This window comes from Aythya fuligula, chromosome 5, assembly GCF_009819795.1.
Source record: "Aythya fuligula isolate bAytFul2 chromosome 5, bAytFul2.pri, whole genome shotgun sequence".
Classification (NCBI taxonomy): Eukaryota; Metazoa; Chordata; class Aves; order Anseriformes; family Anatidae; genus Aythya; species Aythya fuligula.
This window is the reverse complement of record NC_045563.1, coordinates 20621771-20647099: the sequence shown is the minus strand read 5'-3', so window position 1 is coordinate 20647099 and position 25329 is coordinate 20621771. Positions and strand designations below refer to the sequence as shown.

At 42.3% G+C, this 25329-nt stretch overlaps 1 protein-coding gene across 9 annotated transcripts; it reads right to left on the bottom strand.

Annotated features, from left to right (window-relative positions):
- Nucleotides 1-216: 216 nt before the first annotated feature.
- On the bottom strand, nt 217-25070 carry PTPRJ (protein tyrosine phosphatase receptor type J). 9 transcript variants are annotated; one of them, XM_032188319.1, is made up of 24 exons: nt 25019-25070; nt 23552-23692; nt 22577-22843; nt 20985-21248; nt 19405-19662; nt 18006-18272; nt 16404-16661; nt 15013-15270; nt 14194-14460; nt 12253-12528; nt 11088-11219; nt 8347-8548; nt 8125-8243; nt 7496-7583; nt 7019-7060; nt 6168-6176; nt 5990-6077; nt 4787-4877; nt 4026-4099; nt 3755-3889; nt 3164-3283; nt 1966-2126; nt 1561-1696; nt 217-821 (listed from the first exon to the last, which is right to left on the bottom strand). In XM_032188319.1, the coding sequence occupies exons 2-24, from the start codon at nt 23652-23654 to the stop codon at nt 663-665; spliced, it is 3774 nt and encodes a 1257-aa protein (XP_032044210.1). In that variant the 5' UTR covers nt 23655-23692; nt 25019-25070; the 3' UTR covers nt 217-662. The 9 variants fall into 9 exon arrangements, with proteins under 9 accessions (XP_032044210.1, XP_032044211.1, XP_032044212.1 ...); XM_032188320.1 differs by lacking the exon at nt 6168-6176; XM_032188321.1 differs by lacking the exon at nt 15013-15270.
- Between the last annotated feature and the right edge of the window lie 259 nt (nt 25071-25329).

The following is a 25329-nucleotide window of genomic DNA, read 5'->3' as shown; positions in this document are numbered from 1 at the left end:
ACAGTTAGGTTTGACATAAGCCTTATTTAAAAATCTGTGTTCTCATTAAGAGTTTCAGTACAAAAATAGAATCTCTGCTGTTTTTTTTTTCTAGAGTAGCAACTAGAAAAGGCACAATTTCCAAGTACAAATGTCCATTTGGAGGAGGTGTTTGTAGTCCTTTTTTAAATAAAAAGGAACACTCAGGAAAAAAAAAAAAAAAAAAAAAGATCACAGAGGCACGTATCTATTAGCTAAGTAACCAGATACAGTAGATAAAATATGTTCCTGAAACTTATAATTAAATATATTAAAACAGCCCACAAGCCTGGTGTCTTTAAATGAAATCATATAAAATTGTAATAAAAAGCTTGTGTTATTATTTTAATATTGAAATTCTAGTTCATTGTTCGTACTGTAAATGCTATTTCACCTATCAGTACTGTTAAATTCCCAAGAAAAAGCAAAAATTCCTCTGTTAACTTTAAGTATTTTCTTTTTATAACAATCCTTGGCTCCTGCCAGCACTGTTTTCGTCCTCCTGTAGATCACATCTTCATATAAGGACAAAACTGGAGAAACCAAATGTAAGACACTGCACACAATCCTGGAAAACATACGTAGAACGTCTTCCTTTCTTATGCGCAGACAACACCTCTTGGAGACACTGCCTTCCTTCCAGGCTATGCATGGTAGCCGTTAGCCTTCCCAAACCTTGGCGCTGGTGTGAAATTTTCATAGATTGCCATTGCTGTTGTGTTTTGGTAAATAAGATCTGTTTTCTTGTCTTTCTGGGATCTAATAATATCCATGACACACTGGTTTAGGAAGACGTACTGGTCCTGATGGGAGAAAAAGAAGAAAGGATATTAAGAGAGTTCTAGCAAATACCTGATTTTGGAAGTAGTTCTGCTCCTGAATACAAGTTTCAGTTTTTGGAGGTACTGCACTGCATGTTTTCACACACAGTCTATTTATGCATTTTAGAAATTGTATGTATATAGGAAGTTGGACTAGAACAGACCTCATGATGTCTTGTGAACCCTCAGCAAAAAAAAAAAGGATCTAATTTACTGTGTTGCCTAACATCCTCTTAAAAGACTTTTATGATGGAGATTTTACAGCCTTTTCCAGATCAGCTTGAGTTAATCCACATGCTTTTTCAGATGAAAGCAGTACTTCCTGCAGGAACGCCTGTGTTCCTGCAGAATACAAAAGATGCATGCAGAGACCTCTTGACTGAAGGCAATTCTGGCTTGTGGCTATAAAGATAAAACTCACATGGGTTGAACAAGCTTAAAAGTAAGTTTTCAGGATTTAATTCTTTCTACCTGCAAATGCTAGTCCAACAAATTACCCTCAAAAAGAGATTGCTTGGATATACTAAAAAAAACTTAGCTGCAAATACTTTTATAGTAAGAAATAGGGCAGGAAGCAGGGAAGTTTAAACGAGGGCGATTTTTAGATCGCTCTGTAAAGTCTTATCTTCCTGTAATTCTGAGCTACAGTCTATAGTCTACCTTTCCTGGATTATTGTGCATGTTTGAGAAACATGCTGCTGAATGAAAATCTAAATCTTACCTCAGTTTGCACCATTAAAGGTCGATGCATTCGAAGATCATACACCACTCCATACACATCCACGGTATTCTCCATTTCAATCTGCTGAATCAGGCGGTCAATGGCAATGAATGTCCCTGTCCTCCCGACACCAGCACTGCAATGACACAGGGAAGACATTTACTCCTTTCTCTCAACCACCTGCTCACCTGTAGCCTAATAAAAAGCCAGTGAAGTTAGCAATATGCTTTCTATTATTTCAGTGGCACAGGTATCAAAGCCTCTGCAGTCCAGAGACGTGAGTTTTACCATGACCAAGATGGAGGAAGGACACCCTTCTGGGACTCCCAGAATCACACTGAAAAAGAACTGTTCTTAAAAAGTCACAAGATGAAAGCATGTCTAACAAGAATTTGTTCTTCATACCTGCAGTGCACTAGAACAGGAGAGTCAATAGGATTTTGACTGCTGTATTCATGAACATGGTGTCTGAAGTTGATGAGCAGGTCTGTTGTCTCTGGCACTCCATGATCAGGCCAGGAGGTGAAATGGAACTGACGCACTATGCGGCTCTCCCCTGTGTTGGCCTAGGGAAATACACATTGAAAAAAAGAAAACAAATGAGCTTCAAAAGAGCAGCAGAAGTGCTTCCTGCCATAAGTACTGTGCAAGACTTTTCAATAAAATTGCGCATTACAAACTGTGCAGGGCCCCTCGCTACAAGAAGGACATCGAGGTGCTTGAGCAGGTCCAGAGAAGGGCGATGAAGCTGGTGAGGGGCCTGGAGAACAAGTCCTACGAGGAGCAGCTGAGGGAGCTGGGCTTGTTCAGCCTGGAGAAGAGGAGGCTCAGGGGCGACCTTATTGCTCTTTACAGATATCTTAAAGGAGGCTGTAGTGAGGTGGGGGTTGGCCTGTTCTCCCACGTGCCTGGTGACAGGACGAGGGGGAATGGGCTAAAGTTGTGCCAGGGGAGTTTTAAGTTAGATGTTAGGAAGAACTTCTTTACTGAAAGGGTTGTTAGACACTGGAACAGGCTGCCCAGGGAAGTGGTGGAGTCACCATCCCTGGAAGTCTTTAAAAGACGTTTAGATGTAGAGCTTAGGGAAATGGTTTAGTGGGGACTCTTAGCATTAGGTCAGAGGTTGGACTCGATGATCTTGAGGTCTCTTCCAACCTAGAAATTCTGTGATTCTGTGACTTTGATCAATGATATTCCAATTTCCCTCTTCCTTCCCTTGTAGTAGAGAATAGTTAGAAATAATTTCCTTTCACTCTTCACTTGACTCCAAGATCATCTCTGCCGCATTACATTTGCTGACAGAGATGGGACTAATTGATAATTTAGCAGATATTCCAAATATCTGCATAAAGCATGAGTTTTTGTGGAAGTCTCAGGGAGACACTCTGAAGGGTCACTGATGGGAAAACCAGTAATTCCCATTAGCAGGCTGGATTTTGCCACTGCTTTTATCCCTTCCACTCCGATAACTTTGAATTTGACTAAATTTTAGTGAAGTTACTATATTCTGTCACTCCAGTGTTGCTTGACATATGAAGTTACTGACTCAATAAACCACTTCCACGCATATTTGTACACAACTAACAACTAGACAGCCACTTACACTTTCTACATTGAAGTCCCTTATTGTCCATTCTGGAAGAACAGTCTCCAAGACCACTGTCACAGCAATGTTACCATAGGTTTTGCTTTGTTTGTCTGGCCAATATTGCTCACATTTTGTCTAAGAAGAGAATTAAAAGGTTCAACACATTACACAGAGCAATGAAACACAGGGAAAAAAAACAGAAGATCATGCCAAGGTAGTTTCCTGTGACTCCACCTTGGCCTTGTCTGTTAGTTTTAAATAACACGCCACCCTCAAGTGAGGCTAGGAAGCATTTCACCCTTCCCAATGTCCTATCCTAAGGACAGAGCAGATCTATTAAAATCATTCTCTATGGAGAGGAACCGATCTTAAAAATGGAGATTGCACAAGCCTCCTGAGTCTGGTAGTCAGGAGATATAAAGGGGAAAAAAAAATGTGCTCATTGAATTCAGAAAACAATCTTCCATTAACTATACGCTTGTTTTAAGAGTGATCAATCTCCAACTTATTAGGGTAACAACAAAATTAGAAGAGATACAATTGTCTTCAAGAGATGGTTCAGTTTTAATATTAATGATAAACAAAACAACAACAAAACCACCATACCCGGGCTTGTTCAACACATTTCGTCAACATAACAATACAGTAGATATTCTTTTCCCAAATCATGCGCCAGAAGTCTTCGGTAGTATTGGCTAACGGACCTTGTGCAGCAATAAATGCCTTCTTTGAGGTATAGCCCTAAGAAGAAAAAATATACACATTCACACATTCATCCATAAGCCATAAAAAGTCAATTTTATAAATCACATGATCTGTTAAGCCTATATCACAAAAATACACATTATTTTTCTTTTCAACTAATGAAGCAACTTACAGGCATATAGTTTGCATTAATGTAATCACCAGTTGCAGAGTTTAGATCTGAAAGTTTAACACGAGAAATATCATCTGCAGAAAGAGAGGAAAAGAAAATTATGAATTTAAGAACTTTCAGAAATTTTCAGCAAAATACTGCAGTTCTAACACATTTTCTAAATAAAAGGTGTTTTAGAATGATGCACATTCTAAGAATAAGAACATAATTTTAGGAATCAGATGTAGCAGTAGTTCAGGCTTTTATCATGAAGGTCTTCAGAAAAAGGATTGGCCAGCAACAATAAATTCAGAACACTGAACGTATTTTTAAATACGATTTGTTTTCTCACAAACACAAAAATTTGTATTTAATCCAATTCTTCCTTAACACTTCACTTTGCTGGGATGCCTGCAGATAGCTTGGCAGGGTTCAGGTTCTTAGTTTGCAAAGCTGTCCTGCAATGTCTTAATATTCTTTTTCATTGTTCTGATAGATCTGGACTGCAAGTTTCTCACAAATGAAAAATGAAAACAATTTAATTAAGGAAAATATTTTTATAACTTTCAAGGAAAGCTCTTTAGGTTTGTTTGTACAGTGATTTCACACTGGCATGTTCATACAAGTAAAACAACAACCCAATTTCATTTTTTTTCCAAATTGGCAACACTAATTCCCCTTTGAAACCTCCGGGTACTATTAAAACGAAATTAGCCAAACCCAAGGTTTTTCACCTAATAGCTCAATTAATAGAAGTAACAAAATCTGAGAGAGTAACTCACATGGTAAGACATTATTGTATCTATTTTTCCCCCTGTTCTCTGGGATTTCAGCAGCAAATTTGGGCTGATGAACACCAGTAGACTTGAGTTCCTACAGTGAAAGAAAGATCCATGAGCACCTGGTTCTGGTTTAATAATTGTACAGGAACACATCACTGAAGCAAATATTCCAAACAACCTTGGCCTTTGCTGTAAAAGTAGGCATGTAAAACTGGGATAGATGACAAAAATCTGCTTTCTACAAAGAGAGCAGGAGAGTAACAGCAACAAAGCTGATAGAGAAAGTATTAATACAGAATGGAAGAGTAATAGCATGTTTAAAGCCCAGAAGTGGGCTTTAAAAGCCTAGAAATAGTTTTGTAGAAATACATTAACACTGACACTGATTGCACACCCATTCTAACTCCAAGGCAGCAGATCATTTAGCATGAGCTTTGCTGGCATTACAGAGAGAAACGGAGCAAGTTACATCATGGAAGGACTGAAGAAGGAAGCAAGATCTGAAAGGAGGGCAAGGGTGGAGCACCAGCCTGCCAGGTATAGTAAAGGGACAAACTTTGTTCTGGAAAGAAGAAAACCTGTGAGTAACTTTGAGAAGTGGAAAAAAGTAGGATTTTTTCCAACAGCAGACATTACAACACAGAACCCATCCGTGATGACAGCTGATTCCTGTCTTTTGTACCCTATATAAATTAAGCTTTAGCACACTTCACAGAGAAACAGTTACGGTCACTAAGGAAATTCTGTTTTTTCTCTGACTGCTTATATTCTTCAATTTATTCACAGGTGTGGTTTGCAAATCACACATAATGCATTAAAGAAGCTTGCTATTAGTGAATGACCTGTCTTGCTGTGTAGGAAAAAAATGATGAAATAAACAAAGTGTAGAGAAGGTAAATGGCATTTCCAGAGTACAAATACCACTAGTGCAACGAGGGCAAGGACTCTGGAGGTCTTGTTTCCAGCAAGAGCTCTGAGCAGCAGGCCATGCTATAGCTTACAGGCAGATTTAATAGTTCAGGATGTGAAGAATTTATCATGCACTTCAACTAAACTTAGAGCTCACATGCAGCTTAATAATGTCTATTGTAAAAGGTCCCTTATTCTCCTCCCCTTCAGTAAACCTCACATACACTCCAAAGGAAAGCTAATTTGCTTTCCAAAAATATTTGTCACAAAGCTCTCCCGACTGAGGACACACACCTCATACTCTTCAGCAAAACCACAGTTGGAGTCTGCTTGCTGCTTCTTAAAGTAGGACTCAAAGTTCTCCACTTTAATCATTTTTGATCTAAAATGAGAAAAGCCATGTATTGGTAGCTGATACTAGGTAAATAAACCATGAATTCAGTTAATGCGTTACAAAATGTGCTTTACTTACTTCTTTACTCTTCAGGGGAGAGCGGGAGAAGGGAGGAAGAAAAAAGGATGATTAGACACATGCAGTTGTACTTTTCACTATGTGAATCTAAGAACAAAAGCATGACTGTTAGTAGCACCCACAAAACTGCATTTACAGGGGACAGAATATCAAGGCAGAGCATTTAACTGATCTGTGCCAGCCAAGAAGTGAACAGTGCATCCTATTGATGAGAAGGATATGACAGGTGTCAGGCAGCAATTTCTGTGCTCCCCTTCCATCGGATCGGCCCCATTCCCTCGTGCATTTTATATCAATTAATTAAGTCTACACAGGTGGAACTTCATAGCATGCTCAGGCCATGCCTTTCCATCAGAAAAAAAATAAAATAAAATTGGTGCACGAGCCAATAACCTGGTTCAATTGCTTGTGATTTCCAGGATATTGTGGCTACCTATTGGTGGGCTATTACAATCTCAACATCATATGAATTAACAGCTCAGTGCAAAGCAGCCATAAAATTCAGTGCAGATTTTTGCTTATGAGCTCTTTACCAACAATTTGGATTGCTTCTTTAATGTGTACAGAAGCTTGTGTTTCATGCAAACATCCTATTTTTCAAAACTGCATGGGGCATTTGTCTATCTAATAGTGATTCATGAAGCAAGCACTTAGATCACTGTAGCAGCTGTGGAAGACTTGATCAATATAATTATTTCTAGCCTGCAGGCTTGAATCTTTAAGTTTCATGAGGAGTTAATAATGCAGAATTGTATGTAAAACTGCACAGAAAACAAGCACCAGGGTTCAGAGTAAGTTTTGCACATATCACTTGAGCTCAGAAAACACCATCTGAAAGGATATTGACTTACTTGATTGGAGAAAAGGACACTTCAGTATTCCTTTTATCTTTCCTATGAGGAGAAAAAAAAAACACAATAGGCTCACACTAGAATTTAATGGAACATATATGAGATTTCTGATGACGTGCTTGCTCAGAACAATTTCTTGTAAATCATCTCATTCTGTGCAAAAAAAAATTCCTGAGGCAAACCTTACACCTGCAGTAAAAATAAAAAACTTCTTCATTCTTTCAATGATGTTTTGTAATGGGCCTGTTTCCTTCTGTTGGAACCAGAGCAAAATTATTCAAAACAATGGGTTTGAACAATCATTTAGCTAGTCTGACGTATCAGCTCTGATGTATAACAAAGATTTTGAATAGAATGTATTTTAAAGCATCATGGCGACAGTGAACAGGAATAGACACCTTATTTTAATAAAAAGGTAGAGCAGTGAAATATTGATATTCCTCAACAAAACAAATTAAATAACAAACATGTTGTTACCTTCTCCTTGTCCAGAATATGTAACCCACTATAGCGACTACAGCCAATATAGCTAAAAGGCATCCAATAACAGCTCCAGCAATAACACCTTATAAAAGAGAACAAGTATTACTCATCATTGATTTACATTTGGCAATGCTCTGAATCAATCAACATACTACAAGAGAACCTCACAGGTGACAGAACACACACTATTCTCCTAAGTGTCCTCTCTTCTTTACTGTATCCTTTGGCAGGACCAGTATTGAATCAGTATTTGGCAGGATCAGTATTTGCATTCCAATACATTTGGTTCTAATTTACAGGAACTGTTAGAACAACTGCTTTTGCTGTTTGTTTCTGTACTAAAGTCACACTGTGTCATCCAATCCCTTTCAGCACAACATCAGTAGCATAGGTTTTGGTTATTTCTCAAATGGAAGTCATGTATGGAAAAAAAGAATAACTAGCAGCTCACCTGCAGAACTAGCTAGTTACGAATTTATGGAGCAGTGGCACTGCAAAGCTAGAAAGGAACAGTCCATTGCAGACAGACCAATGGATGTTTTGCTATCATGAAACTTGCCATTAATTAAGGAATTTCCACACATAACGTATATTCAAAACTGCCAGTCCTGCATTAACTATACCTGGATCCTGGGGTAACGAAACCTTGTTAGAACAGGGTGAAAATGATACATAACTATATTCTTCCATAATGATGTTTTCCGCAGTAAAGTTTATGTTAGTGAAGCCTGCAACACTTGCCCTGTTAAGAGGAAAAAAACAACACACACGACATGATTTTAACAGCAAGGTTTGTGATCTCTTCAATTAGAACTCTTAGGTTTCAACTGCAGTGAGATAAATACCTGTAGGAATGAAGTGGAGTCAATGGTCCATTTTTGTAGCCATACGTGGTGTTTCCCTTGCCTACACTGATGATGTGCTGAGAACGGAAGGAAGGTAGTTTTGCCTTCTCTGTCTCTATAACATAAGTCACATAGGTGCCTGTCTTCTTTTTCTTGAAATCTTCATATGTGTAGTTCAGTTTAGACTTCAAAGGTGGACAACCTTCAGGAAAAAACAAGGATATAAGTGGTACACATCACACACTGTTTTTATAACCATCAGTGCAGTTGGAGAGGGTGTCACAAAAAAACACAGCTGTGATTGCTCTGCAAGTACTGCCTGAAATGAAAGGCTGAGGGCAACAGACAATCTCAGAAATTCCCTCTGCTGCAGTGCAATTTACTTAACTTCCCTTCTACTCCCTGGTGTTACTTGGTTTCATCTCCTTTTGGTTTTACTTCTACCAAGGACAGTGAAGCTTCTCAATAAAGGCATATGAGTGGTGGACTCTGCTGTCCTTGTGGACAACTTTCACTACACAAGTCAGTCATGTCCAAACCCACTCCATCAACTACCAAATGTAGAGAATACTACACACTGTAAAAAATAAGGGCAATTTGTGTTTGATAACACTGTGCTATTCAAACAACATCAAGCTTCATTCAGGGTGATGCTAAATTCATCCTGGCCTATACTGTCTGCTGTGTCTGACAAAGTCTCGCACTTACGCCCCAAGAAATGAAAGAGTTACTTTCTGCTTTCTCTTGTCATAGACACAAGTGGGACAAAACAATCAGTGACCAAAACATTTTCTTGTCTGAGACGCAGAACAGGGTAATGCAAACGGTGACCAGTAGGACACCACGTGCCAGACAACATTGCTTTGTGCAGTGTCTGCTGTTAAAAGACAAACCCAAGAAATCTGAGGCAGATTTTACAGCTGAGGCACGTATGACCTTAGACATGCTAAAACAGCTTACACCACCAGCTGTCTGACAATTCAAGGACAAGCAAACTAAGAAGAATGTCTTCCTCATTTGGCTGAAGTTTGCTTATATTGCTTTCTGCTGATTGCTTTACAAAGCTAAAAGCTTCTTCTAGGAAGCTGATGTAGTATTGAATTTATCATTAAAAAGGAGAAGCTGCAAAGGGGCTCTCTGAAAGGTTACTAAGTGGAAATGCTCTAACAAGTTTTCTACAGTTGCATAGACAAAGTTTGATCTGATATTCACTGCAACCAACAGCAAAGCTCCCGTTAGCTGTAACTGTGCAGGAACAGGGTGCAATGTAGCTCTTTTAAAGAATTAATGTGGTTACATTAAATGTATCTGAGGCTGGAATTAACTCAGTTGCCTAGAAATGGGTGTTCAATACCACCTGAGATGTCTTATCCAGTCCCTCATTTCAATTCCAAAAGGATGTACATCCTGAGCAAATTGTGAATGTCTTGGTTATCTCCTCAAGGCACCTCACAGCCTGAGACACAACTGCGTAGACAAATGCATAAAGTAATGAATGCCTTTCCTTAAGGTAATGATGTCTATTTTCAGACAGAGAAACCCAATTCACACATATTAATACTATCTGAACACTACAAAGCTGAAGTGATGGTTGGCCATAATGATGGTTTTCTGCTCCTACCAAAGCACTGATCTGATTCCATACATACATAGGATCTTTCTTCCTTATTTCCCTCAATTCTTGAAACCGCCTTCTTGAATTCCTTACAATCCACACAAAAATGGACTGAAGCTTGTCAAGACTAAACAGGACTGGTTGAAAGTACAAGCAGAGCTGTCACTGTGTGGAAGACATGACTTTCAAATCAGCAGTTCCAGGGCAGCTGAGTTGCATGTGAAAAGAATAGGAATTTTCTGCACTGACATACCATATATAGCTGGGCATTTCTTGGACTTATATTGTATGGAAAAACACAGAAAAAAAAAATCTACAGACTGCTGCATGATAAATTTCCAGTGCTGAGAAAAAGGATAAGCAGGAATGTCATATCCCACTTGGAAAAAAACAAAAACAACTATCTCCATCAGCTGTGTTATTCCTCCAGTGCACTGTCAGAAATTAAAAGGTGAACTAGAACCTACACTGCAAAGAGATGTTCCTTTACTTTATGATTTGTCTCTAGACATTCATGAATTAAAGAAGGCTTGATGCTTTAAAGAGGTGAGTTTTATAGAATACCATCTAGCTTTTCCTGGTGTTCTGCTTCCTGTGACATGTAATGCTGACAGTGTTATTCAAGCCTTCCAACAACCACACATACGCACAAAAACAAACCACCCACAACAAAACCACCATCTCACTGCAGAAGTCTTCCAGTGGAAGAAGGGATGGAGAAAAACATCCCACATTGCAGAACTCTATATTTCCAGCTCTGAAAATTATTCTCTTGGGAAGAAGGGTACTACTCAGTCTTGTGGCAGTAACCACTGGCAAATCAAGTAACCACTGGCAACCACTAGCAACAGCACAACAGCAATACTTCAGTCTTATATACAAGGATAACTCAGGCTGAAAAAGGCTGAGTGAAAGCAAGAAGTGATTTGGCTTCAGTCAATCACAGTATTTGCCTCATGATTTTTGAAAGGTGACTGAAAACAGAGCAAGCTTTTCCCCTCTCCATTTAACACCTGTTTGGAGTTTAAAACATCTGATATTCATCACAGTAAATTTTTTGTCCTCACGTAATGCTATCTGATAAACTGTTTCACACAGCTAGGAGACAACATTTTAAAGATCTTACCTTCTTCTGTTATGATCATTACTGCATAGGCTTTTAATGGTCCATACACTGCCTCAAAATCAAAAAATTCAACAGACAATGAGTTGTAACTAAGCACCTTGATTACAGGAGCTGTTTTTGGAGCAGGTGGATCTGTAAACAAAAATATTTTTTTAGTACCTTAATGTCAGGTGAAGATAATTTTTTCAAATAAGGATATATTGTAATAATGACATCATTCAGATCATGCATATTTATCATAAAATCATTTAGCTTTGAAAGTACCCTTAAGACCATCAAGTTTAACCATTCACCTAAATATGAACTCCACCACCAGGCCATGTCGCTCAGTGCCACATCCTCACGCCTCTTAAATACCTCCAGGGCTGGGGATCCACTATCTCCCTGTGCTGCCTGTTCTAAAGCCCGACCACCCTTTCCATGAAGAAATTCTTCCTGATATCCAATCTAAACCTCCCCTGGCACAACTCCAGGTTGTTTCCTTGTGTCCCATCACTTGTCACCTGAGAAAAGAGACCTACATCCACATCGCTGCAACCTCATTTCAAGGTGGTTGTAGACAGCGATGAGGTCTCCTCCCTCAGCCTCCGTTTCTCCAGACTAAACAGCCCCAGCTCCCTCAGCTGCTCCTCATGTGTGTTGTTTTCCATCCCCTACATGAGCTTTGTTGCTCTTCTCTGAACGTGTTCCAGCAACTCCATGTCCTTCTTGCAGTGAGGGGCCCGAAAGAGAACACTGCTCGAGGTGCGGCCTCACTAGAGCCGAGTACAGGGGATGATCACATCCCTTGCCCTGCTGGGCACACTAGGTCTGGTACAAGGCAGGATGCCATTGGCCTTCTTGGCCAGCTGGGCACACTGCTGGCTCATGTTCAGCCAACTGCCAACCAACACTCCCAGGGCCTTTTCTGCCAGGCAGCTTTCCAGCCACTCTTCCCCAAGTTTATGTTGCTGCATGGGGTTGTTATGACCTCACATGCAGCACTGGCATTTAGCCTTGTTAAATGCCATACAACTGGACTCAGATTACAGTTGGCATGAATGTAGTGTTCTTTTAATAATCTGCATGATAATAATCAACTGCGTATCAATTATGCTATTCTGCAATTGCACAGTTAATGTTTTGGTCCTGTAAATATCTTCCATTCTCAGATCTCAATGCTTACCTGTAATGCTTGTTTTACATGTTTTCTGCACTGGAGAACTTGTATTACCATTTGAAAAAGTTGTAACAGTAACATTATAGGTTTTGAAATAATCCAAAGGTGATGTTTTGAAGCCTTCTGAACAGGACTGACTCTCTTCTGTTATAACCGAAGAATCAGCAGAATATATTTTAATGATGAAGTGAGAATAGTTACCATAAGGACATTCCCACTTCAGCATTAGGTAAGACATATTAGCCACCGGTTCACACTGAAATGAATTCACTGGAGAAGGAACTGCACAAAAAAAAAAAAAAAAAAAAAAAAAGTTTTCTATTTATAAGCTCTTCTGTGTATAAGCATTTGTAAAACACTGGTATTGCTTTCCACTTTTAAACAGACAAAACTTCTGCCTACAAAGAACTTGCCACACAATGAGGAAGAAGAGTATTTAGCATATTAAGTACACAGACCCCCTTCTGTGCCAGTTCCTCTGCAGACAGGTTTACTGAGAAAACTGGGGTTGGATAGGTGTTTGTCAGTATCAGCAAAGCTTTCCAATACTGTTCACCCATTGAACACAAACATTTTTAGACTTGTAGACAAACACTAACTCCCTGTGTAATTACATTAAATGCTTAGTGGCCAACAAATAATAAAAAAAACTTCCTTTGATATTCCTAATGCCCTCAGTTGCTCACGGATAGCTGGACCAGATCTAACAAAAACTTAATCCGGTCATCTATGCTGTCTCCAGCAACGGATGAGCATGGATACAAAGAAAAGAATGCAGGACTGAAGGATGTAAACTTGCTAGCATGTAAAGAAGAAGTTATACATGGCCCCATGGGGACGGTAGACAAGAGCACTAGGGTCACTGTACATGTAGAAAGTGACTGGAGTACACACCAATGATCCAAGAGGAAATAAGAGTGAATCCAAAGAAAATGTGAAGGAGACTGAAAAGAACCACAAGTGACCCTTCAACTTGGTGCCAAACAGAGGAAGGGGGAGACCTAGCAGAGAGTTACAGCAGGAGCAGCGTGTGAGCCATTCCAAACAGCCTCTCAGCCGCCCTCTCTCCAGAAAAAGGGAGGGAAACTGCTCCAAGTCCCAGGGGTCACTCTGTGACAGGGGGTCTTGCTCTAGGACAGGACCCCAGGGATCAAGACAGGACAGACTAAGCCACCTCCTTCAGGACTAGGTTGTAGCTAGCCCTGGCAAGACAAGACCTTGTGGTCACCAGTTACAGGAGCACAGGCTGCTCAAACCAGCGTAAAAGATCCTGGAGACCAAACAACTGAACTAGCTCTGTGAAAGGCAAGACAAGACTCAATAGCCACAAAAGTTTGCTGACAAAGACAAAAGCAGCAGAGGCAGAGCCGCACTGGACTCTCTTGCACAGACTAATTAGCATTATGAGAAGCCAAGCAGCACGTTCGAAGTGCCAGAGACGCTTGTAATGGGTTCATCACGAGGCATCTAGGAAATCTCAGTAAAAACCTGTAAACAGATTCACTTCACCTCAGTTAAACAAAGCAAAGGAAAGGACAAAGCAAGGCAACAAGGGGAAAATATCACAGTGCTTAGCATAACGAACACAGGATCACCTCCATCCTCACCACTCTGCTGAGGAGCTGAGTGGAGCAGCATAGACAAGAGCTACCCAGAAGTGCTGCCACGACTCAGCCACAGCCAAACATCCTTCCAATGGGTGAAGTTCTGCAGGCAAAATACACCATGTGGGAGCCCTTCAAAACATGGGTGCGAAGCCCAAAACCAGAAGTAAGAGAAAGCGAAACCATGTTCCACACAACCTCTGTCCGCACAAGCATGACCAACAACAGGTGGGCAGTGTGTAGCACCTATGCCTGCAGCAGTATTTCACCCGCCAGGCAGAGCCCCGAGCTGCACAGCACAACGCGGCCCACAAAAACATGACTGCAAGCACCTGAGACTTACTTGTATACTGGCTTACGGACGCTCCTTCTCCTTCCGTCTGACCATCAGCCGCTACTGCAAATACTGTAAAATTGTAATTTGTCCCAGGAATTAACTTGGTAATTTCGGCTTCTGTGACATTTGAGGTCTCATTCCAAAAAGAGGTACCATTTGCAACCTCTATCCTGTATGTGTAGGGGTCCGAAGGATTGTCGTTCACCTCCCATGTCAAGTTGACAAAAGTCTCACCAACATCCACTACCTGGAGATCAAGAACTTTGTTGGGCTCTGGAAAGGCAAGACAACAATCCATCAACCTCTAACAACATCTGCTGGCAAACAGGGACAGAAAAAACTCAGGCACACCACTGCTTCACTCTATTCATGCCACTTGTTGTTCAGAGTGCAGGGGAACCCAGCAACAGCACCAGATGCTCCCAGAGGCTTGTCCATCAACGGGATTGTAAAGGAAAACTTCAAAAAAGAATAGTCATCTTGAGTGGCCTCCATCTCCACTTTGCCCTCCAAAGCATGAGCGTATGACAACACTGTGTCAGCATTCCAGAGCTAGAAAAGTGGGCAGGAAGGAGATGAGGGCCAAGAAGGAGATAGGGAAGGAAGACAATTAAAACAAAAAACAAAATCAGATCTGGACAAATGTTTCTGCTGCACTCTAACCTCCCACGATTAGCATACAGCCCACATCAGGCTCCAGCACCAAAACATCCCTTCTGTCCACAGCCATACTGAACTACAAGCCTCACACAGCAAGGCAGAGCCCCGAGCTGCACAGCACAACGCGGCCCACCACTAACACGACTGCAAGCAGCTGAGACTTACCTGTACACTGGCTTATGGAAGCTCCTTCTCCTTCCGTCTGACCATCAGCCGCTACTGCAAATACCCTGAAATTGTAACATGTCCCTGGGATTAACCCGGTAATTTCGGCTTCTGTAGCATTTGATGTCTCATTCCTAACATTTGCAATCTCTATCCTGTAGGTGTAGGAGTGCGAAGCATTGTCGTTCACCTCCCACGTCAAGTTGACAGATGTCACACCAACATCCACTACCTGGAGATCATCTACTTTGCTGGGCTCTGGAAAAGGCAAGAAAATAAACTGTCAAGACAGAGAAATACAGAGAGTGGAAAAAACACAGCAACATTTACTATTCCACACAGATTAAGCGTTGACTGTAACCATTCAGCACTTGTCCAGTATCAATGCCCTGCTGCCAATATCCAGGGACATACATGTATCTCAGGAAAGGCCACAGAAATTTTGGAGGAGATTCTCTTTAGTTTATTTCACACACTGAAATTACTTGTTTCCACAACGGCTTCCCAGACAGGTAAACAGATGGAATTCAGGAAAGGAAGCAGAATGCTGGACAGCGTTGGACTATTAGTTCAAGACTTTGCCTGTGAGTGTCTTAATCTGAGCTTCCCAGCACAGCCTCTCGGGGACACCAGAAGGAAACTTTGCAGGCAACAGTGGCCCGCACTGGGGGGTCGAGGTCGGCAAGTCTAAAGCAGCACAAACACTGGGCCGACAAGACTCACCTTGGGCAGCTTAGACAAGCTCTGCTGAGTAGAAGCAGCTCCAGGACACGCTGCCCCTAATTGCTCTGTATATGGATGCTGCCTGTTCCCCTTCCACATCCTGAGCTCAACACAGAAGAAAGCTCTTCTTCCATCTGTCCCTCTGATCTGGGGAAAAGGTGCCAGAGCACAAAGCAGACAGAGCTGGCACCACTCCTGATAACGCGGTCCTAGGCAATGGCACAGCTCACAGAAGCCCCGGGCCATGGGCCTCTGCAGACAGCTCAAAACAAGCTTCAAGATCAGTAACTCTCTGTTGTCCAGGGCACTGGATCCTAGCACAACACAGCCCCGCATAAAACCTGATGACAACCTGCACCAAGAGACTCTGTATGGGGCCCATTCAGCCCTGATGTCCAGGCAAGGTCATGCTGTCATAGAATCTGGATTTCTACATAGCTCAACAGCTTGGGCATTCAACAAGGCTAACTGCTCCACAGGCAGCTCTCACAGTCTCAGACTGTCACCTTTTTATCAAGGACAGCCAGACATTCATGCCCACAGGAGCCTGAAGTAAAGCAACACAGCAATTCAAAACAGTAAGAAGTTGGAAATATAGGGAGAAAAAGCAAGGCTCTGTTACAAACTGCTTGTTTAGGCACTGCAGGTGAGAGGCACCGGTTCCTTACTTGTACACTGGCTTTTGGGCTCTCCTTCTCCTTCTGTCTTACCATCAGCCGCTACTGAAAATACCGTGAAATTGTAACATGTCCCTGGGATTAACCCGGTAATATTGGCATTTGTAGCATCTGATGTCTTGTTCCCAACATTTGCAATCTCTATCCTGTACGTGTAGGGGTCCGAAGGATTGTCGTTCACCTCCCATGTCAAGCTGACAGATGTCTCACCAACATCCACTACCTGGATATCATGAACTTTGTTGGGCCCTGGAAAGGCAAGACAACAATCCATCAACCTCTAACAATATCTGATGACAATTGGGGACAAACAAACAAACAAACAAAAAAAAACAGAAAAACAAAGGCACACCACTGCTTCACTCCCTTCATGCCACTCGTCATTCCGAGTGCAGGGGCACTCAGCAACAGCACCAGATGCACCCAGAGGCTCATCCCTCAACAGGCCTGGAAGGCAAGAGTAAGGAAAAGTGTCTCCAGTGGGATTCATCTCCAGCTCACATTTAGAAGCAGGAGCACACACCAACACCATGCCAGCGCTCCTAGGGCTCCTCTTGGGAGCCCAGAGATCTGTGCAGGAAGGAGACAAGTGTGCAGATGAAGGTGCCAAAGACAATGGTGGTGCTCCTTGGCACAGCCCGAGGTATAGGAAGCTAAATGATTGCTGGAAGAGAAACAGAAATGATCACCCTGGACCACCCTGCTCCTTTTCCACTGCTCAGGCCCCAGCCTCACTCCGGGACCAGGAGAACAGGGAACACCTCCCCACAACCTCTCTGCGGCACTCTGTTCGCTGTGCCTCTGCCAACGGTCAGTCACCAGTCATCACCAACAGGCAGAGTGGACAGATTCTGGGAATCAACGGCAAATTCACAAGCACATTCACACACGCATTTCTGGACAACACAAATGACAAGAGCCAGCATCGGTTTCCTTTGAAATGCAGCATGGGGAAAGACCAGACTGTGCTACAGCCTCGCAGGCCAGCTCAAAAACTGGCCCTTCAACACCGTGCATCCAGACGTAGGACACCCAGCAGAGCAAGGTGCTGAATGGCCAACGCAATTCTCCTCAACTGGCGTGGCCCAAAGCTCACGCTCCTGCTGCAGCCTGATGGCAGACACGGGACCCAAATCACAGAAACTCCCCATGTGCAATCTGCTTTGTGCATGGGCGCATTGAAAACAGGCGTCTGAAGCCTAGGCTGATAACGTTTTTTATACAAATCTATTTTAATAGATTTTGATAATAAAATAAAATGGAATTTCAATACTCTATTTAATATTTTAAAATAGTTACTTTTTAAAGTCTCTTTCCCCTCCAAACTTAGGAAAGATAGGTTCTCAAGAAAAATCTCTATGCTGCAAGCTTTAGTGACTTTAGTTTCACAAACTGCTTACTGTCAAGGTTATGCTTCTTCTGCATTCTAACCTCCCATGCTTGGCATATAGCCCACATCAGGCTCCAGCACCAAAACATCCCCGCTGTCCACAGCCATACTGAACTACAAGCCTCACACAGCAAGGCAGAGCCCCGAGCTGCACAGCACAACACGGCCCAACACTAACACGACCGCAAGCAGCTGAGACTTACTTGTATACTGGCTTATGGAAGCTCCGTCTCCTTCTGTCTTACCATCAGCCGCTACTGCAAATACTGTGAAACTGTAGTTTGTCCCTGGGATTAACCCGGTAATTTCGGCTTTTGTGGCTTTTTCTGTCTTGTTCCCAATGGAGGTACCATTTGAAATCTCTATCCTATACGTGTAGCTGTCCGAAGCACTGTCGTTCACCTCCCACATCAAGTTGACAGATGCCACACCAACATCCACTACCTGGAGATCATCTACTTTGCTGGGCTCTGGAAAGGCAAGAAAATAAACTGTCAAGACAGAGAAATACAGAGAGTGGAAAAAACACAGCAACATTTACTATTCCACACAGATTAAGCGTTGACTGTAACCATTCAGCACTTGTCCAGTATCAATGCCCTGCTGCCAATATCCAGGGACATACATGTATCTCAGGAAAGGCCACAGAAATTTTGGAGGAGATTCTCTTTAGTTTATTTCACACACTGAAATTACTTGTTTCCACAACGGCTTCCCAGACAGGTAAACAGATGGAATTCAGGAAAGGAAGCAGAATGCTGGACAGCGTTGGACTATTAGTTCAAGACTTTGCCTGTGAGTGTCTTAATCTGAGCTTCCCAGCACAGCCTCTCGGGGACACCAGAAGGAAACTTTGCAGGCAACAGTGGCCCGCACTGGGGGGTCGAGGTCGGCAAGTCTAAAGCAGCACAAACACTGGGCCGACAAGACTCACCTTGGGCAGCTTAGACAAGCTCTGCTGAGTAGAAGCAGCTCCAGGACACGCTGCCCCTAATTGCTCTGTATATGGATGCTGCCTGTTCCCCTTCCACATCCTGAGCTCAACACAGAAGAAAGCTCTTCTTCCATCTGTCCCTCTGATCTGGGGAAAAGGTGCCAGAGCACAAAGCAGACAGAGCTGGCACCACTCCTGATAACGCGGTCCTAGGCAATGGCACAGCTCACAGAAGCCCCGGGCCATGGGCCTCTGCAGACAGCTCAAAACAAGCTTCAAGATCAGTAACTCTCTGTTGTCCAGGGCACTGGATCCTAGCACAACACAGCCCCGCATAAAACCTGATGACAACCTGCACCAAGAGACTCTGTATGGGGCCCATTCAGCCCTGATGTCCAGGCAAGGTCATGCTGTCATAGAATCTGGATTTCTACATAGCTCAACAGCTTGGGCATTCAACAAGGCTAACTGCTCCACAGGCAGCTCTCACAGTCTCAGACTGTCACCTTTTTATCAAGGACAGCCAGACATTCATGCCCACAGGAGCCTGAAGTAAAGCAACACAGCAATTCAAAACAGTAAGAAGTTGGAAATATAGGGAGAAAAAGCAAGGCTCTGTTACAAACTGCTTGTTTAGGCACTGCAGGTGAGAGGCACCGGTTCCTTACTTGTACACTGGCTTTTGGGCTCTCCTTCTCCTTCTGTCTTACCATCAGCCGCTACTGAAAATACCGTGAAATTGTAACATGTCCCTGGGATTAACCCGGTAATATTGGCATTTGTAGCATCTGATGTCTTGTTCCCAACATTTGCAATCTCTATCCTGTACGTGTAGGGGTCCGAAGGATTGTCGTTCACCTCCCATGTCAAGCTGACAGATGTCTCACCAACATCCACTACCTGGATATCATGAACTTTGTTGGGCCCTGGAAAGGCAAGACAACAATCCATCAACCTCTAACAATATCTGATGACAATTGGGGACAAACAAACAAACAAACAAAAAAAAACAGAAAAACAAAGGCACACCACTGCTTCACTCCCTTCATGCCACTCGTCATTCCGAGTGCAGGGGCACCCAGCAACAGCACCAGATGCTCCCAGAGGCTCATCCATCAATAGGCCTGGAAGGCAAGAGTACGGAAGAGGCGTCTCCAGTTGGATTCATCTCCCACTCACATTTAGAAGCAGGAGCACACACCAATACCGTGCCAGTGCTCCTAGGGCTCCTCTTCGGAGCCCAGAGAGCTGTGCAGGAAGGAGACAAGTGTGTGGCGAAAGGTGCCAAAGAAGACAGTGGTGCTCCTCGGCATAGCCCGAGGTAAGGATGATAAATGATTGCTGGAAGAGAAACAGAAATGATCACCCTGGACCACCCTGCTCAGGCCCCAACCTCACTCCGGGACCAGGAGAACAGGGAACACCTCCCCACAACCTCTCTGCGGCACTCTGTTCTCTGTGCCTCTGTCAGTCACCAGTTATCACTGACAGGCAGAGTGGACAGATTCTGGGAATCAACGGCAAAGCCACAAGCACATTCACACACGCATTTCTGGGCAACACCAATGGCAGGAGCCAGCATCGGTTTCCTTTGAAATGCAGCACAGGGAAAGACCAGACTGTGCTACAGCCTCGCAGGCCAGCTCAAAAACTGGCCCTTCAACTCTGTGCATCCAGATGTAGGAAACCCAGCACAGTAAGGTGCTGAATGTCCAAGGCAATTCTCCTCAACTAGTGCTGCCGGATGCTCGTGCTCCTGCTGCAGCCTGATGGCAGACAGGGGACCCAAATCACAGAAACTCCCCACGTACAATCTGCTTTGTGCATGGGCACATTGAAAACAGGCGTCTGAAGCCTAGGCTGATAACGTTTTTTATACAAATCTATTTTAATAGAGTTTGACAAAAAATAAAATGGAATTTCTAATGCAATTTAAAAATTTATAATAGTTATTTTTTTAAAGTCTCTTTCCCCTCCAAACTTAGGAAAGATAGGTTCTCAAGAAAAATCTCTATGCTGCAAGCTTTAGTGACTTTAGTTTCACAAACTGCTTACTGTCAAGGTTATGCTTCTTCTGCATTCTAACCTCCCATGCTTGGCATATAGCCCACATCAGGCTCCAGCACCAAAACATCCCCTCTGTCCACAGCCATACTGAACTACAAGCCTCACACAGCAAGGCAGAGCCCCAAGCTGCACAGCACAACGCGGCCCAACACTAACACGACCGCAAGTAGCTGAGACTTACTTGTATACTGGCTTATGGACGCTCCTTCTCCTTCCGTCTGACCATCAGCCGCTACTGCAAATACTGTGAAACTGTAGTTTGTCCCAGGATTTAACTCGGTAATTTCAGCTTCTGTAGCATTTTTTGTCTTGTTCCAAACGGAGGTACCATTTGAAACCTCTATCCTATACGTGTAGGTGTCCGAAGCACTGTCGTTCACCTTCCATGTCAAGTTGACAGATGTCTCACCAACATCCACTACCTGGAGATCAACTTTGCTGGGCTCTGGAAAGGCAAGATAACAATCCATCAACCTCTAACAACATCTGCTGGCAAACAGGGAAAAACACAAAAACACAGGCACGCCACTGCTTCACTCCCTTCATGCCACTCGTCATTCCGAGTGCAGGGGCACCCAGCAACAGCACCAGATGCTCCCAGAGGCTCATCCATCAATAGGCCTGGAAGGCAAGAGTAAGGAAAAGGCGTCTCCAGTGGGATTCATCTCCCACTCACATTTAGAAGCAGGAGCACACACCAATACCGTGCCAGTGCTCCTAGGGCTCCTCTTCGGAGCCCAGAGAGCTGTGCAGGAAGGAGACAATTGTGCAGATGAAGGTGCCAAAGACGACGGTGGTGCTCCTTGGCACAGTCTGAGGTAAGGAAGCTAAATGATTGCTGGAAGAGAAACAGAAATGATCACCCAGGACCACCCTGCTCAGGCCCCAACCTCACTCCAGGACCAGGAGAACAGGGAACACCTCCCCACAACCTCTCTGCGGCACTCTGTTCTCTGTGCCTCTGTCTACGGTCAGTCACCAGTCATCACCGACAGGCAGAGTGGACAGGTTCTGGGAATCAACGGCAAATTCACAAACACATTCACGTGCACGTTTCTGGGCAACAAAAATGACAAGTGGAAGCATAGGTTTCATTTGACATGCAGCATGGGGAAAGACCAGGCTGTGCTACAGCCTCGCAGGCCAGCTCAAAAACTGGCCCTTCTACACTGTGCATCCAGACGTAGGACACCCAGCACAGTAAGGTGCTGAATGGCCAAGGCAATTCTCCTCAACTAGCGCTGCCCGATGCTTGTGCTCCTGCTGCAGCCTGATGGCAGACACAGGACCCAAATCACAGAAACTCCCCACATGCAATCTGCTTTGTGCTTAGGCACATTGAAAACATGTGTCTGAAGCCCACAGTTGCTAATTAAAAAAACAAAACAAAACAAAACAGAAAAAAAAAAGTCTTAATAGCATTATACAATAAAATAAAATGGAATTTCAAATCGCAATATAAGTATTTAAAATTGTTATTTCTTAAAGTCTATTTCCCCTCCAAACTTAGGAAAGATAGGTTCTCAAGAAAAATCTCTATGCTGCAAGCTTTAGTGACTTTAGTTTCACAAACTGCTTACTGTCAAGGTTATGCTTCTTCTGCATTCTAACCTCCCATGCTTGGCATATAGCCCACATCAGGCTCCAGCACCAAAACATCCCCTCTGTCCACAGCCATACTGAACTACAAGCCTCACACAGCAAGGCAGAGCCCCGAGCTGCACAGCACAACACGGCCCAACACTAACACGACCGCAAGCAGCTGAGACTTACTTGTATACTGGCTTATGGACGCTCCTTCTCCTTCCGTCTGACCATCAGCCGCTACTGCAAATACTGTGAAACTGTAGTTTGTCCCAGGATTTAACTCGGTAATTTCAGCTTCTGTAGCATTTTTTGTCTTGTTCCAAACGGAGGTACCATTTGAAACCTCTATCCTATACGTGTAGGTGTCCGAAGTACTGTTGTTCACCTCCCACGTCAATTTGACAGATGTCACACCAACATCCACTACCTGGAGATTATGAACTTGGCCATGCCCTGGAAAGGCAAGAAAATATACTGTCAAGATAGAGAAATGCAGAGCATGGAAAAACTATTGTATTTTCCTCAACCAATTTCTATTTTAATCAAGACATTCTTTTATGTTATATAGCATGATTGCTAGCTCTATGATCTTCCTGCAACTCCTGAAGACTCACTTCATCTCAAAGATTAAAACTGTCTTGGTGCACTGTGGTGACTTCCATACCTTACTTGTCAACTTTATGCAAGCTGCTGAGAAAGAATTCCACATACAATTTATTTATTTATTCATTTTTCCCTGAGCTAGCTATCCTAAAGAGAAGATCTGCAAGATTCACAAAACTCTCCTCTAGATCCAGGTAGAGGTCATTTCAGCTGTACTCTATCACATATATATTTCAAATCTCTAGGTCACATATTTGAACTGCTGCAGCTGTACTGTAAAAATTTGCCATAATCAGCAGGGAAGGGAACCCAAGTCTAATGGTGATAAAACTATTTCAAGGCCATTCTACAATCACATTGTTCAGTTACACTCTTAGTCAGTTGTGTAGATAATTTTATTTTTTTTTGCTCATTCTCTACTCCAGTGAAGCAGTTGGATCCACTTCCTGCCACGATCCTTGCACCGTGAACTATAGTTCAGACTTAAAATGCTAACATAGTGTAAAAGCACAGAATACACTAAAGGTTCACATCCCGGTGGCATTCCGAATCACTTACATGTTACATTGTTCGCATCAACAGTTAGCGGCATGTCCCCTGATGATCTTTTGTTCCTACTTGGAGAGTTTACTGATAAATCATAATTACTACTGGCTCCCATTTCTGCAATTAAGTTTTTTGATCTGCAATCCTCAGTACCTGAAAGAAAAAAAAATACAAGGCAGTAAATATCTTTACAAAGATTCTGGATTCCCCATGTGAAAAAATACAGCCATTTACAGATACCCTGCAGAGACCCAGTCTCCTCTGTTTTTTAATCTGTTCTCCTACAGAGATTTCATTGCACGTTTCCTGTTTTTACCACTTTTGTCAGACAATTTATGTTAGATCAAGAAATTGCCACATTGCTTCAGGTATTCAGTGACTCAACTCATAGTTTGAATGAAGGCTACCATGAGCTGCTCTGTACAGTTTTTTTAAAAAAAATTAGAAGTACAGTCTGTATGTGCATTGTTATTATGTAAAGCTAACTGCTTTACTCAACCTGGCACAGCAACTTTTTTTCTTAGCCCCAGTGTATGAGAGTAAAGAAAAAAACAAATCTGGTATTCACATACTGTTTCCCGTAAGGCAGATATTATATAGTTACAGAAAACTTTAGGTTGACATCGTGCAGCCCAATGTGAGGAGAGAGTTGATTCAGCTCTTTCAGTGAGAATACACAGAAAAACTGCTATCTTAGTTGAAACTGTGATATTGTTACATGAGCAATACACACTGCAAGCATGCTTAGGAAAGGTGATTGTGAGCATCAGGATTTCTAGTCCTGGAGCATGGATTTGGACAGAATCCCAACAGAACAGTTGTTTCTCGGTTTCATCAAAACTGATACACATGCAGGTTCACATGAAACTGAAAGCAAAGAAAATACTATGAGCCAAACTCACTCACAGTTCAAAGCTCCTTCAGAACTATATACAGTTTAAAGCAGTATAAAATGTGAGTTTGTCTCTCCCATTTTAGTTTGGTCCTGAAACTTAAGGGCTAACTCATTTAAGTCTGATGTTTGGTATTAAGGTAGATCTCATCTGCAAGTAATTTTGGAAATTAGTGACATATGAAGCGTTGTCATCTTGGTAAGCACAGCAGTTGCTATACCGACTTCAAAAAATCCTTGGATCATTATTTTGGGAGTCATTTTTGCTCCAAGTTGTTTGTTTTGATGTATGTTTTCCTCTTTCTATGTTAAACCTGTACTTGATTTTACCAGAACCCTTTACAAACTGAAAAGCAAAAATGGATTAAAATGCTCATTTATGTCCTTAGATATCCTTAAATGCACTGCTTGAATTATGGTGACCAAATAGGCGTTTATATTTTTGAATGCTTTTTATAAAAAATAATTACAGTAGGTTTTTTTAAATAGTTAGCTGATGCTCTTTGACCTTTCTAAAGAAAAAGAGGACAGCAAAAGTTAAGTACAAAAAAAAATAATACATAATTGAGTAACAGAATAATACTTACAGACAATTGTACATCTGACCTAGAAAACAAAAAGAATTAAATTAAAACTTTAAAACTACTGGAGGCTCAAATAAAATAAGGACTGTTTAAGTAACAGGTACTACAAAAAAAAAAAGTTTTAAAAAGAAAGTATTGTTTCACTATACGCTTCTCAACCTGCAAAAGAAATACCTAAAAATCTATTAACAAAAACACCACCAAAAACATTCTGATCAATTAGAGAGAAAAAGTAAGCGTGCTGGTAAAATGTTAGTTTCCACATTTTTTTTCCTCTAACCAGACAAAGTTTATTTTGTCAAAAACCTGGCTTG